The 15,233-nt window shown below is 43.8% G+C and overlaps 2 protein-coding genes across 2 annotated transcripts; both read left to right on the top strand.

Moving 5' to 3' along the window:
* Positions 1-1,768: 1,768 nt before the first annotated feature.
* On the top strand, positions 1,769-7,603 carry LOC139663912 (5'-3' exoribonuclease 1-like). Its single transcript, XM_071542698.1, has 11 exons — positions 1,769-1,929; positions 3,259-3,491; positions 4,108-4,205; positions 4,356-4,465; positions 4,602-4,712; positions 5,248-5,333; positions 5,572-5,659; positions 5,772-5,940; positions 6,226-6,293; positions 7,133-7,270; positions 7,436-7,603. Exons 1-11 carry the CDS (start codon positions 1,855-1,857, stop codon positions 7,601-7,603), a joined length of 1,344 nt encoding a protein of 447 aa, XP_071398799.1. The 5' UTR covers positions 1,769-1,854.
* Positions 7,604-8,029: 426 nt separating this feature from the next.
* LOC139663911 (5'-3' exoribonuclease 1-like) lies at positions 8,030-15,224 on the top strand (the record flags this gene model as incomplete). The annotated part of the gene is made up of 23 exons (XM_071542697.1): positions 8,030-8,058; positions 8,209-8,365; positions 8,460-8,579; positions 8,786-8,955; positions 9,101-9,218; positions 9,309-9,404; positions 9,730-9,764; positions 9,815-9,871; positions 10,096-10,227; positions 10,391-10,553; positions 10,718-10,831; positions 11,155-11,253; positions 11,348-11,463; positions 11,689-11,835; positions 12,090-12,179; positions 12,774-12,909; positions 13,029-13,085; positions 13,483-13,615; positions 13,787-13,856; positions 14,202-14,394; positions 14,659-14,748; positions 14,932-15,018; positions 15,174-15,224. Coding segments are annotated over exons 1-23 (2,460 nt in total), but the record flags the coding sequence as incomplete, so codon positions are not given.
* Positions 15,225-15,233: the final 9 nt, after the last annotated feature.

Here is a 15,233-nt window from a genome sequence, read left to right as displayed (position 1 = left end):
CTGAATAAATTATTTGGAAAGAACTTTGCGTGTCACTTTTTGCACTTTGATCTAGTCTATTAACCGTCCTTGTCTTTGATCTAGTCTATTAACCGTCCTTGTCTGACTAATTTGTGTATTTCTTGCTGTTGTTGGTAATGGGTTTTGTATGTATGTAAGTGTACCTAATGTCCTGTCTTTTGTTTGTCTTGAGTACACAGGAAAATTCCCAGCAAACATGGTTGAAATGACAATAATCTGTTCAATCTTGGATCTCACAGCAGGTCAGACACTGGTTCCTATTAGCTGAAACACCAGATGGCCACTAGGTGTCGTCCTTATACTGCAATCAGGAGGCTGAACTGATGCTATGATAAACCCCAAAGATGATAACAAGCATAACTTCTAAAACCTAAAAAAAAATAAAAATACCAGCAAAGTTTGCACCCAACACTTTTTTTTTTAAATTATTATTATTTAGCACAAAAGAGTAATTCAAACAAAATATCCATAATGTATACCAACATCATAAAGAACATGTGCAAGGAAGAGCAAAGAAACGCTGAGGTAATTACAATATATGTAATTAGAATATAGTGTAATAAAACCCCTCAAAAAGTTTAGAAAGAACAAAACAATATGAACAAATCAATAGGTAAAGTAATACTGTTAAATAAATAGGGGGAAAAGTAGAAAATATGTAAAAGAATATTAAAAGAAACTGAAAAGAAAAGGAAAAGCGGAGTAAAGGGATAAAGAGAGAAAAAACATCTACAGTCCTTTAGAAAGTCTTAGAGTGTCTTATATTGAGTTTCTGAATTCAAGGCCTTGAAACATATAAATACTATTTATATGAGGTCTTACAAATGGTGCGTTTCTCATGTGCTACTTCTCTAGTGAGGAATGAAGGGCTTCCACTCCAAAACACTATGTTTCCACTTTGCTTGAGAATTTCTCAGTTGATATTCAAATACCACAGATGATTCCATCCTCAAAGATAGGTGTTAAGGTGACTCATAATTTTAGTAGTAACTTGTAACATGCTTTACAGACTACAGATTTATTAATTTTCATGTTTAAGTTAATGGCAAAAAAATGTAAGTGGCATTTAAAAGGCTTTAAAAAGCGTAAAAGTAAAGCAATCTAGGTGTCCTTTTTTTTTTACACTTCTCAGAATACTTTGGAGTGACTGCAGTAGAAAACTCCAAAATAAATGATCAATTGTTGATTGCTAGGATTTGTTGTTCTGTGTTTATAATGGGGATCATAAATCAAGGCTTTCTGAATTTATAATTGATTTGTATTTTATTGTTTGCCTCATCATGATCAATGACTTACGTTCATAATTCACACACCTTTTTTTATTTAGTCTGGACCTAAAACCAAACCCAGTTTCGTTTCACCACAGAAAGAGTGGGTGGACTGACATGTTTCGGTTGCTCGTAAATGTAAAATAAATAAATCATAGGGCCTTTTGCTGCATTCCATTGGAAGTAGGAAGTCGATAGTTCCGCGTTGGAATTATCGACTTCCGATACTTTTATACCCAAAAGTAGTTGTTAGCTGCAATGGTAACTATGTCTCAAATGACAAAAAAAAATTAAACTACTAATACGCTATCCAAAGTTGAATTTAGTTGAAGTGCCACCAAAACGTTGTGTTTTTTAGTTTAATTAAAGTGTCCGCTCGCTTTTGTCTTCCTGGTAGCGGCGGAATGTTTTAGCGACCGGACCAGGGACAATTAGCCAGTTAGCGGCCGTTGGAAACAAAACCGGACTCCGTAGCCGAAAGCAACTTCTCATGTTACCTAAATATATCTTGCTCTTCTTCATTTTGTACTAATTTCATCCGAAGACTGACAGTTTTGCGGTGAAGATGGGAGTGCCGAAATTTTACCGATGGATTTCAGAGCGATACCCTTGCCTCAGTGAAGTTGTCAAGGAACATCAGGTAGGAAAAGGACGCTGACTAGCGTTAGCCGCATAGCCCGGTGTTACTGTGATAGCATCGGCATTAGCTTAGCTAGCAGCCGGCTATCAGCAAGCTAAATATAGCGGGCCGGCGGAGTTGTATTCCACGTAACTAGTGCCCGGTAGCAGCTCTTTTTGTAACCAAATACTTTTGACTCCATTCTTTACACATCACAGCCTCGTATTTACTAAATCGAAGCACTAACTATCGTCTTGGAAATACACACATTAAAAACAAACAAACAAAAAGGTGAATGCAATTGCTAATTGTCGTTTGCACCGGGTTGTTTTGGGCTTTGTTGGACAAGAACATTCTGAACAACAATTAACCTCTCGCAGTCAGCTAACTAACTTGACGCTAATGGAAATGAATGCAGAGCTTCTTGTCAGCTACGTTACAGTCACTGTGCTCTGTGAGTTTGGAGTTACTCAAAGCAACAGCTAGACCACTATGCTATGTGAGTTTTAAGTTACTCAAAAAGCGACAGCTAGGTGGTCAGTCCTGCATTGACACAGAAGGGGAGTGAAATGACTGAGGGCACAGTCAGGGACGGACTTGAGCGACCTATGCGGTGGAGGTGTAGGAAGATTGCATGTCAGTGCTGAAACAGCAGTTTCATCAGCCAAACGTCTCTTAGTTTCACCCCCGTTGCATAAGCCAGGTTGAGTCATTTGAGTTCAGACTATTATGGCGAGCTTGTATACTAGCATCCTTATTTACACTGCCGATGTTGCCACAACACACGGACCTCCGAAAAAAGTGATGACACTGCTCCCTGTCACGTAGGGCACTTGACAGTAACACAATACCAGAAAAACCCTAAAAGTTAGCTTGCCTTTGGTTGAGTAAACCTGTAATTTTGAGAGATGTGTTCCATACAGGAAAAGTGGGGGAATTTGATAAATTCTCTGGGGAGTGTCAAGGATTTTTACAAATGGAATTACAGGAATATACCAGAATGTATTTGCCAACTTTCATTCATTGCATTCATTGCATTAGATGGTGGTTTTCAGCCCAACAGTCGGCTGACCTCTAGAAAAACATTAACAAACCAGGAACCAATAAAATGCTTATATCATGGAAGCACTAATTTGTTTATTAGGTTTGGAAAGCCATAGAAAAGTCATGAAACTTTATCTCAGGGCCACGATGGGGAATGTTATTATTAATTTTCACTTCTCAATCTGGTTTTTGTTTTATTTTGTTGAATGTTCAGGCTTTTGGACAAACTACTGTTACATTTTAATGGAGATTTATCAATGACCTCATCCCAGTTTTCTCTCCCTCTTCGCTCTCTGCGGCCGCCAGATCCCGGAGTTTGACAACCTCTACCTGGACATGAACGGGATCATCCACCAGTGTTCCCACCCCAACGACGAGGACGTCCACTTCCGCATCTCCGAGGAGAAGATTTTCGCCGACATCTTCCACTACCTGGAGGTGCTCTTCAGGATCATCAAGCCGCGCAAGGTCTTCTTCATGGCCGTGGACGGCGTGGCGCCGAGGGCCAAGATGAACCAGCAGAGAGGGAGGAGATTCAGGTAGAGATGGGTGGAGGGAGGGAGGGAGGGAGGGATGGAGGTATAAGGACAGGGGTAGGTGCTGCTCAGAGCCTCCATTAGCCATCAGTGAGGAAGAGAGCTTGGATGGAAGGGGGGATTGACACCAGTGGAAGGGGGGAAAGCGAGGCAAAGTCTTCTTCTCAACCTGCAGAAAAGTAGAGTGGGTGGGAATATTGATGGAAACAGAAATGAGGGAGGTAAGGATAATCTTTAACTAGGGATGGGATGATATGCATACCTCACAATACCATTCAATACACGGTATGGGGTTGAGGATTCAGTACAACCACGATATGATGTAACGACAAAGTCTGACTGTGCAGAATTATGTTTATTTCTGAGACAGAAATCTTGCAATGCTAGATTGACTCTCTCCATTAAAAAGCCATCTGTATCATTGAAATATGAATAAATAATAATTCTCATATTCTGTGGATCATTAAAAAGGTCTTAAAAAGGTATAGATTTGACTCGATGAAACCCCCCAGCTTGCCCCAGTGGGAATGGAACCCCTAACCCTACAGAACCATGCCTGTGACTGTTAGTTTGAACTGCTCTCATCTCTATGTGTGTGTGTGTGTGTGTGTGTGTGTAGGTCCGCCAAAGAAGCAGAGGACAAGATAAAGAAAGCTCTGGAAAAAGGAGAGGTGCTCCCCACGGAGGCTCGCTTCGACTCCAATTGCATCACTCCTGGTGGGGACGCTGTAAACATTCCACAGCATTAGCACCATCCATCAAAGTCACCAAAAGCAACTGTAGCGGAATACATAACAGCACCCATTCTTTCCAAAGTAGGAAAATCTGACAGCAATTGTTGTTGTTTTTTCTCTATTGTTATAATAGGTACTGACTTCATGGCGAGACTCCAGGAGCAGCTCAAGTATTTCGTCCACAACAAGATCTCCACCGACAGGACATGGCACGGCGTCAGAGTCTACCTGTCCGGTCATGAGGTGTGTGATTTGAATTTGGCCCCTGCAATATTTTCCAATGTTGAACGGGAATTTGATCGCGGTGATGTGATGGAGGGCATTGCTACATGAATGTACTAAGTGTGTGTGTGTGTGTGTGTGTGTCTTAACCCTGCAGACGCCAGGTGAGGGAGAACACAAGATCATGGAGTTTATTCGCTCTGAGAACGGCAAGCCGAGTCACGACCCCAACACCCGCCACTGCCTGTACGGGCTGGACGCTGACCTGGTAGGGGTTCTGTGTGTGTATGTGTGTGTGTGTGTGTGGAATAGATCGGTCGATTGGATAAATACATTGGCGATAGGTGATCGACTGAATCTACTTGGCACATCGGTTGCTCTAAATGGCAGCGAGAGGAAACTGTTTGAACTTAGAAATTCTGCAAGGTGACGTCAGTAAACTGCACACAGCACGCTCATGTGTACCAACCCAGCTGGTCTGTGATCCTTTATACCAAAGATAGCAAAGGGACAAGAGAGGAAATAGATCTAATGTTGGACAGTTTGGATTTCACTCAAGTTTCAGTCTGCCACTTTGCTGCTGGCGGAGAAGTGACCTTAGCCGACACTGGAATTCCATTTGGCAAATAGGACGAATCTACAGCTCTCAATTAGTGGGGATGGGGATTACAATGACATGACAGGAGAATGTACACTATCACTCAACCCTAGTGTGGCATGTCCGCCTGTCTATGAATGCTTGTGTGTGTGTGTGTCTAATAGATCCTCATACTGTCTCTCTCTCTCTTCCTCTCTTTGTGTAGATCATGTTGGGTCTGACCAGCCACGAGCCACACTTCTCCCTGCTTAGAGAAGAGGTCCGCTTTGGAGGGAAGAAATCCCAGAAGAGGTGTGTGTTGTGTTCTCAGAGAGGCTGACGTGTTCTCTGCTAACGCCCTGCAGTGTTGGAACCGTCCTCTCTCTCTTTTCTTATCCTTTTGCATTTGTTTTCTTTCTTTTTATTTATTTTTTTCCAATGTTATTGATGTGTCTATTCTCCTCTATTCTGCTGTTTTCTGTCCCACCCTACTCTCTACTCTATTCTCTTCTATTCTAATATTCTGTTTCATTTTGTTCTTTTCTTCTAGGATAACGGCTCCAGAGGAGACAACTTTCCACTTGCTGCACTTGTCTCTGATGAGGGAGTACATTGACTATGAGTTCTCCGAACTCAGGGTGAGACACACACACACACACACACACACACACACACACGCACTCAGTCTTATTATATTGCAGTGTACTGCATGACATCTATATTTTGATTATGCCTCTGTGTATTTTCCAGAATCAGATTGGTTTTGAGTATGACTTGGAGCGGATTATAGATGACTGGATTCTGATGGGCTTCCTGGTGGGAAACGATTTCATCCCTCACCTTCCTCATCTTCACATCAATCACGATGCTCTGCCCTTGCTGTACAAGACCTATATCAGCATACTGCCCAAACTAGGGGGTGAGACATACACATACACATAGACATTACATAATTTACATCTAATTCTGAATTGGAGAATGTTTAGATGTGTTAGAATGTTGAATGTGAATATGAAGTATATGCAAGAGACTGAGTTTCTCACGCTCCTGCCATGATATTCAAGCATTCTGTTTCAAGCATTGTTCGCACCGAGCCTCCTGGTCAAACTGTTCGTACATGACAACTTGCTTTACATTAACACCTGACTCTGATCAGATACTTCACATGCTTAGAAATGAAACTGACTCTTGCATTCTGATCCAGGCTATCTGAATGAAAACGGTCATCTCAACCTCTATAACTTTGAGAAGTACCTGGAGAAGCTGTCCGAGGTGAGACAATGGAGGAAATGCTGTAAAGCTTACTTTAAAATCTACCAATGCTTATTTTTTATAACAAGTCACATAACTGTTATAAATGACAGATGCATTATGCATCTGTCATTTATAAGAGTTAAGTGACTTTTGAAGATGGCCATTAATATCATAAAGAGGTTTATATGTGATTTAAGGTGATTTACGCACCTTTTGACATTATAACTTGTATAAATTAACCAATTTATTAGCACTGATGAGTGCTAGAGAATGATGCTAGAAAATCTGTTTATTAAGTGCTCTACAAAAACATGTGAGGATTCCATTGTATTGGACTAACACTTAATAATTTTAAATAATGTAAGCAGGCACTGAAATCAGAGATTTCAAACAGTAATCTCATAATAATAGTAACAAGATTTTTTTATTTTTTTTATTTTGGCAGCAGCTTTGGAAATTTGCAGTCATCGCTGTGGTGTTTTTGCACTACATATAGGTCGAATCATTATTGTGTTCATAGCAGCCAGCAATGGATAGTAGCAACAGCGACATTTATTTCTATGAAATTAATTATGTGGACTTGCTTGAATAACAAAAGGTGTCAGTGCACCTTTATGTGATATTTGATGCTACCAGTAAACAAGTTTGGTGATATAATTTCTACAGCCAAAGTAAAAGCACTTGAATTGAAATTGCAATTTGGATGGTATTTATGTAGTTTAGTCCAGAGACTGTGTTTCTCTTAAAGCTGGAATGAGGCGATTCGAGGCTCTATTCTATGACACCATCATTAACAGTTGATGATGAACTGTGGAACTTGCCTCCTTTCTTTCTCCCCCTCTGCTCCCTCCCTCTAGTTTGACCGGGAACATTTCAGCGAGGTGTTTGTGGACCTGAAGTGGTTTGAGAGTAAAGTGGGGAACAAGTATCTGAACGAGGCCGCCGGCTTGGCTGCAGAGAAAGAAGCTGTCAGCAAGGACACCAGGAAGAAGGAGGTCAGTTATACACACACACACACACAGGGATGCTGTAACAGAAATAAACCCAACATTATTTCATTTACTATTTCTTTCAATTTCAGTGATGTATTCCCCGCAGATAATATTACTTATCATCTGCCTTTTGTGTGTGTGTGTGTGTGTGTGTGTGTGTGTCTGCAGGAGTCCTACCTGGCAGCCCTCGCGTCGTCGGATAAGGAGATGGGAGCGGGGAAAGGAGGAGTGGCAGAAGAAGAGGAAGAGGAGGACGATATGTTCGAGACCGAGTTCAGACAGTACAAGCGCACATACTACATGACCAAGATGGGCGTGGATGTGGTGTCTGAGTGAGTGTGTTGTTCTCAAACACAGTCGCTCCAGGAATCTGATGTGTCTGCTCGTCCTTGCAATTGATCTTAAAATTTGTTTTTTTTATTCTCCTACTTGCAGTGAGTTTCTAGCCAACCAGGCCAAGTGTTACGTGGAGGGCATCCAGTGGATTCTTCACTACTACTACCATGGGGTCCAGTCCTGGAGCTGGTGAGAACTGCTCTCCTCTTTACTTTTACTTTCTTTACTCACTCTACTCTACCCTACTATGCTCTTTGCTTCTCTTTTTCCCCTCTTTTTTTCCCCCCAGGATTCCCACAGGTCAAGGAAGTTGTGAAATATCATTGTGTTTTGAAAGGACATTTTACAAACGTGTCACTTGACAGGAATATAGCAGAATGTATTTTCCATTCCATTCCATATTGTTTCACATATTCACTGCATTAGATGGTGGTTTTCAGCTGGTTTTGTCCACAGTAAGTCTAACTGCAGTGAAAACCATACTATTCAGAACTTTTCTGAGCTGAAAAAACCAACATTCAAGATGGAACAAAATGTTTAGGTCATGGAAGCATTGCAGCTTAGTTATGGAAAGTCTATTAAATGGTTTCTGTATGTCTCTCCAGGTACTACCCCTACCACTACGCTCCCTTCCTGTCTGACATCAGGAACGTCTCGGGGTTAAAGTTGACCTTTGACCTCGAACGACCCTTCATGCCTTTCCAGCAGCTGTTGGGAGTCCTGCCCGCTGCCAGCAAGGACCTGCTGCCCGAGTGTTACAGGGTAACACACACACACACCCATATGCAAACACATCTGTAAGACACTAACAAGAAATAATAACAAAATTGATAATTTATTGTTTTTGTTGTTTCAGCACCTGATGACCAGTGAAGGTTCGCCCATTATTGAGTACTACCCCCTCGACTTTAAAACGGACCTCAACGGCAAACAACAGGAATGGGAGGCGGTGGTGCTCATTCCCTTCATAGACGAGGTGCACACACACACACACACACACACACACACACACACACACACTTGGGATTAAATAAGAAGTTAAAGAGCAGTGAGATCTGTCACGCTTTTCTGGCAAATGTGCTCTCCATCCATTTCAAAGACGCATTCTTCCTGAACCTTATATATATATATATAACCTTCTATTTATATGTATGTGTTTGTATGCATGTGTGTATTTAACAGAGGTGCTTGCTGGCAGCCATGGAACTCTACACTGATAAGCTGACCAAAGCGGAGAAGGCCAGGAACCGCCACACAGAGTGCGCCGTCTACACATACGATCCCGACATGGACTTCGCATACACCTCCACCCTGCCTGAACTGTTCCCTAACATCACACACTGCCATGTCAGGTACACACACACACACACACACACACACACAACCCTGATTCAGACAACTGAACATGGGCAAAGAAATCAGTCTAAACACAGTCCCCTCTCAGCCTGGTGTTCAGCAGGCTAACTGTACTGTCCTGTGATTGGTCGGTTGTTACAGGCTTACTCCGATTCCTATGGACGCCTGGCACGTGTCGGTGGACCACGTCGGCCGCCGCATCGACCGCTCGGCTCTGTACTTCTGCGGCTTCCCCACCCTGCAGCACATCAGACACAAGGTAGCACCTCCACAGCCCCGCCACCGAATATATAGCACGGAATGAAAGCACTCTTTCCGATGATCTGTTTGTCTCCGTCTCTCTCTCTAGTTCTTTAAGAAGAAGAGTGGGGTGGTCGTGTTCCAGCAGAGCAGCAGAGGAGAGAACATGATGCTGGAGATCCTCTCCAGCCAGGAGGGGGAGCCGGTGAGGCTTTGTGTGTGTGTGTGTAGTACTTTTAGCTGGTTAGGGCATTCTGAATGCTTGGACATACTGTAAAACAACAATTAAGAAGTCTGATAGTGCTTTGAATTTACAGAGAGTGGAGCAATCTCTACGCACTACGCACTCAAAAAATGAGAATAGGCTTTGATGTATACTTTTTGTCTGTCTGTCCCTCTATATACCTTTCTTTCTCCGACACTGACGCCCTCTCTCTCCCGTTTTCTGTCTCCGTTCTTTCTGCCTTTCTTTCACCAATACTCACCCCATCTCTCTTTCTGACTGTCTCTATCTCTCCCCGTCTCTCTAGGTATGCGATGACGTTGCAACACTAGTACTGGGGAGGTCGGTTTTCGTCAACTGGCCCCATCTAGAGGAAGCTCGTATCATCGCAGTGTCGGATGGAGAGACCAAGTAAGTCGTATCATCGCGGTGTCGGATGGAGAGACCAAGTAAGAATCAGAACCGGACACTATACAAGCCTTTGGCCAGAATGACACAAAATGTGTTGAATGCGGAACACACTGATGGAAGTTCATTCATTTTTGTGTGTCATTCTGTATCGCAACAGGTGTTTTCAGGCATTTATATTGACAGAATAGATAGAGTCGCCTCCTTTTCCGTGTGAAGTATGAACCAGCCATCAGAAGTCAAGTCTTTGGAACTGATTTTGCAGGTTTTCCCTGGAGGAGCCCGCCGGTGTCCAGAAGTTGTACGACAGGTCCTCTCCGCCTCCCACCAAGGTCACCTACCTGTCCGACAAGGAGCAGAAGGACTGGGTGAAAGACGTCCAGGGAACCACCGAACAGTAAGACGCATAAGACACATGAAAGCAATAAGCCTCCTAAGCCAAGATTTAGAGCGATTTTAGAAATATGTAATGGGAATGTTACTCTCCTCGGCGTCCGCCTCTCACGGCTCATTGCTCATGCTTATTATTCGTTCCTTAAAAAAAATTCCCTTTCTCCCAGTTACGTGAAGCGGAAGGGCATCATGGTGAACGAGACGGCGGTGGTTTTGTACGGTCAGCTGCTGTCGGGGAGGAAATACGTCCCCAAAGCCAACGGGGTGGTGCTGCTCGAGAAGCAGTGGGCCAAGCAGGTCCTGCCTTTCGCCTACCAGACCATCGTTAAGGTAGATGCATGTGCTGACACTGCATATCACACACACACACACACCTACAGACACACAGAGTGCAGCAGCGATCAGACTGACTTTTAGAAGCCTGCAGTCTTACCAGTTGTCCCTGACTCCCTTTTACGTTTCTCACGGTCTCTCTCTCTCTCTCTCTTCCTCAGGACATCAAGGCCTTTGACTCGTCTTTGACTCGCTTTAAGACCTTGGAAGAGCTGTTTCCCCCGGCAACCACTGTCTTCATGGTGGGGAACCCTTACTACGGTGCCATGGGAGAGGTACGGTATCAGTTCCCCTCCAACTCCTGACTTGTCAGTCCGAGGAACAGTCAAGTCAAGCCATCGGAACGACTTGTTAAAAGCAATAATGTGAAAGCTTGTATGAAGTTGTCAAGATGTCCCGATTGCAATATGAACAGTATTTTCTAGTACTATTACATACTGTTTACTATCTGAAAGCTGATGTGATCAGTAGGGAGCTTGTAACTCCCATCTTTCCCATATGACATGAATGCAGTTTATCATCAAGTTTTATAAGCTCCTCCCATTACATTTTCTCCGAAATTAATACTTGTGTCTCGCAAATAATGGACATCTCACAGGTGCAAGAGTCTAGTGATGTCATCAAAGAGGGCCGGGTGCGAGTGGTCTTCAATGTGCCATACGAACCACAGCTAGAGGCCTTAATCCAGAACCAGCATGTAAGAGACACACACACTCACACATGAAACTATCCTTGTGAGGACATTCTATGAACTTTAACCTTGTATTTGCGTGTGTGTGTGTGTTTTATAGAAGTACTGTGTGAAGTACAGTCCCGGCTATATTCTGGCGTCTCGCCTTGGCACCACCGGCTACCTCGTCTCCCGCTTCTCAGGAAGCATCTTCATTGGCCGGGGCTCCAAGAGGAAGTGAGTGCTCAGCCGATCACCTTTCAGAAACTGGTCCTGGCTGTTGAATTAAACCAAATGCAAAGCAGAGAGAAACACCTTATTCCTGTGACCAGCAGGAACAATGGACAGGAGAGGGGCAACCTAGACGATCGGCACAATTCTAAATGTTTCTCTTGCCATCTCTCCCTCCTCCTCTGCTCTGCTCTTCTCTTCTCTTCTCTTCTTCATCTTCATCGCCTCCAGTCCCTGTGGGGAGCAGAAGGCTAACGTCGGCCTGAATCTGAAGTTTAACAAGAAGAACGAGGAGGTTCCCGGCTACACCAAGAGGACCGAGAAGGAGTGGCTCTACTCTGTCGCCGTGGAGGAGTTACTGGCCGAATACCTGGACAGGTAAAAAGCTGTGCGAGTGTGTGTGTGTGTGTGTGTGTGTGTGGTCATCTATTGTTGAGCTGCAACTGAGCCTTCGGTTATTCCAGTGGAGATGCTTGGCTGCCCGGCAGTGGAAGACTGATTGTACTTGAATGTGTTTAACTGTAAAGTCTAATGCAGAATGTTCCAGAAATCAGAAATGTGCTGTGTTATTGCCATTAAATAATTTTATAGCTAATAATAATAACCATTGTGTGTGTATTATGGTTTCGTAGGTTTTCTGAGGTGTTCGAGGCAGTGTCCAGAAACAGTCATGATGACGTTTTCTACGAAGACGACATCTGGCCCAGAGAGGACCAGAATGGGTAAAACACACATTTACACACACAAATGTATAACCACATACATCAATATATACATACATACACACATTGAACTCCATTAAGATTTTGGACATATTGTGACTCCTTAGTTTTGTTACTTTAGATATACAGTGGCATAGTTGCATCACAACGCAATGACACAATTTATGAGGAAAAATGACAGATTGCCAGCTTTAATGTGAGGCTTTTTTCATCAATGTCAGACGAACAAGTAAAGGACCACCAGCCTTTTTGTGCGTAGTCCCCTCCCAAAAGTGTTTTGATTATATTCAGTGAAGTAGTCATTGTTTATATTCACTCAAAAATTTTCCACAGGATTCTCAATATCTTACTGCCAGGTTCTTTGGCCGTCCTCATAGTGATTCTCTATGGGGGATATGTCCGCTCTAAATTCCTCTGAGGCAATATGGAATACATAGTTGGTCTAAACGAGTGAACAAAGCCTAGAGTTATCGATCCAGGCTTCAGCAGTTCTTTCATCCCTACGATTTTTCTCTGTTAAACTCTTCTTCTCTCAAGTTTTAAAATGAAGGTGAATTGTTGATCCCGGCACTGATCTTGATAAACACCCCACAGGGCCGAGAAGGTTTCCGAAATCACCTCTTGGTTGAAAAGTCACCCAGTCAGCTCCATCAGCCGGGCGTCATGTGACCTACAGGTGTTGGACACCGCCATAGTGGAGAAGATCGAGGAGGCAGTGGAGAAGACTAAGGTAACGCGCACACACACACACACACACTGTTTCATGCTACTGCACTCTCCTGTCACCAATATGGGAAATCCATACATCTCTCTCTCTCTCTCTCTCTCTCCTCTCTCTTTCTCCCTCAGGTGAAGAAGGCCACTAAGAAAGTACGTGTGACCGTCAAGCCTCATCTCCTCTTCAGGGTGAGTCCACTCTGCCCGTCAGCTGGTATATGTTATTACTTTGGATAAGAGTATATTTGAGGTTGGGTTTCAGTGTGAGCTTTATCATTCAATCATGTCGGAACACATCAAGTGACAGGAGTGGATGCAATTCTGATTTTGCTCACATTGCTATTGGATATTCAAAATTCAGGGGTCTTCTACAGGTCTGGAAAGCCTGGAAATATAGAATTTGGCAATGTCTAGGTCTTGAAAATTTTCAAAATTGCACAAAATGTTTTGGAAAAGTGCGGTTTTAGACTCCCTGTCGTCTCACACATCATGACATTTGTTGTTGTGAAGAATAATCCTTGTCAGTAGAGATGGCTTACCTTGTGTGTGTGTGTGTGTGTGTGTGTGTGTGTGTGTGTGTGTGTAGCCCTTGGAGCAGCAGCAGGGCGTGGTCCCAGACCCCGAAGCGGACTATCACCTGTTCGACAGAGTCGTCAACATCAGGGAGAGCTTCTCCGTCCCACTGGGTCTCAGAGGCACGGTCATCGGCATTAAAGGAGGTGAGGACGCACACACATTTGAAATCTTTCATCCACGTCCATCTTTTTAAAGATCTACCAAGGGCAACATGTTAGTGTGTGCGTTTAATAGGTATAAAGTAGAAGAAACACACACATGCCAGGGCTAGTAATCCCCACAGTTAACAACCTGTGTGTGTGTTGTCTCTTCAGCGGAGCGTGAGGCAGAGGTTCTCTATGAGGTGGTGTTTGATGAAGAATTTGCTGGAGGACTCACCATCAGGTAATCACTAATAGACTTGTTGTGTTTGCTGTGTTGTCTGTTACAGTGTATACTAACTGCTCTCTCTCTTTATCACACCACACTGGAATGATTTCTCTGGCCAGACATCTAATATAAAAAATAATAATAATACTGAACACATATTCATTAGCTGTTATCAGGGAGGAACCTTCGTGATCCCTCTACCCCAATGTTTTTTTTTATATTTCTTTTTTAAAAGCCAGTATTAACCTCGGGGAGGATAGTAGAGAAGGCAAACTGAAGTGTGTTTTTGAAGATGTGCTCAAAAGTGAAAAGTGTGTTCTTGACGGTGATGATGACAGCATTGCTCGTCCGTGTCCTCAGGTGTACGACGGGTCGCGGCTACCGCCTCCCTCCCAGCGCTCTCATCAACCTCTCCCACGGGACCAGAGTGGATCAGGGCTCCCACAAGCTCACGGCTATCGTCAAGCCTCAGCCCGCCGCCGCGCACGCCAACACACACCGCCAGCTGGCCGGCCTCAACCACTCGCCGCGCTCGCCGTTTATACCCACACAGGTATGGGGGCGAAGCAGTCACACACACACATGTATGCAAACACTTGAATGGTCCAACCAATCCCCACACTTGCAGAGGTTTTGCTGTTGTCACAAATCTGCTAGTGACACACACACACACACACCTCTTTTACCTGTTTGAAAAGACTGAACAATCAGAAATTTTGTCTCTCCTTTCTCTCTCACTCTCTGCCATTATATCTGCACCCCCACCTTCATTTTTCTCTCACACACACACCCACCCCTCCTCTTTCTCTCTCTGTAGCATAACCACAAACAGAGCGTGGTGAAGTCAGACTCCCAGGGCAACAGGAACTCTCCTTTTAAGGCTTCCAACCACAAACAACAGGCCAAGGTAAGGACCGTGTAACCTGGATCTGCCCCCTTCTCACTTCCCACTCCTACCTATTGGCTCTTTAACTATCTGACCTTTGAAAGATGTCGTAGAAGGATACAGTTATAGGCTGTAAGACTCTCGATCTTTTGTCTCAAGCTTTTCACTTACTGTTTCTCTGTCTCTCTCCATCTCTCTCTCCAGAGTAAGGAGGAGGAGTTCACCAATGTGTGGCAGTCTCTGCAGAACTCCGGCCCGCCTCAAAAGCCTCCCGCTCACTGGCACAATAATGTAAGTGCATGTGTGTTTGGGGGTGAAAATAAGTCTAATGTGGTCAGAGAGTCACAGAGTCCCAGCAGTCACACTGGTGTTGCTGGTCCTCTCCTCAAGTTGTTATAGGTTACATTTGTGTGATAAAACCATGTGTGTTGTCTTGCCAACTCTAGGAAGGACATTCCCAGCAGGGCAAGAACCAGCACACGGCATCCAACAAAGCTGTGAGTACA

Source organism: Centroberyx affinis, unplaced genomic scaffold, assembly GCF_046629955.1.
Source record: "Centroberyx affinis isolate AG114_WGS23_722 - 3 ecotype Tasmania unplaced genomic scaffold, CSIRO-AGI_Caff_v1 ptg004160l_1, whole genome shotgun sequence".
Classification (NCBI taxonomy): domain Eukaryota; kingdom Metazoa; phylum Chordata; class Actinopteri; order Beryciformes; family Berycidae; genus Centroberyx; species Centroberyx affinis.
Note: the sequence above shows the minus strand (reverse complement) of the source record. Positions and strands in the feature narration are given on the sequence as shown.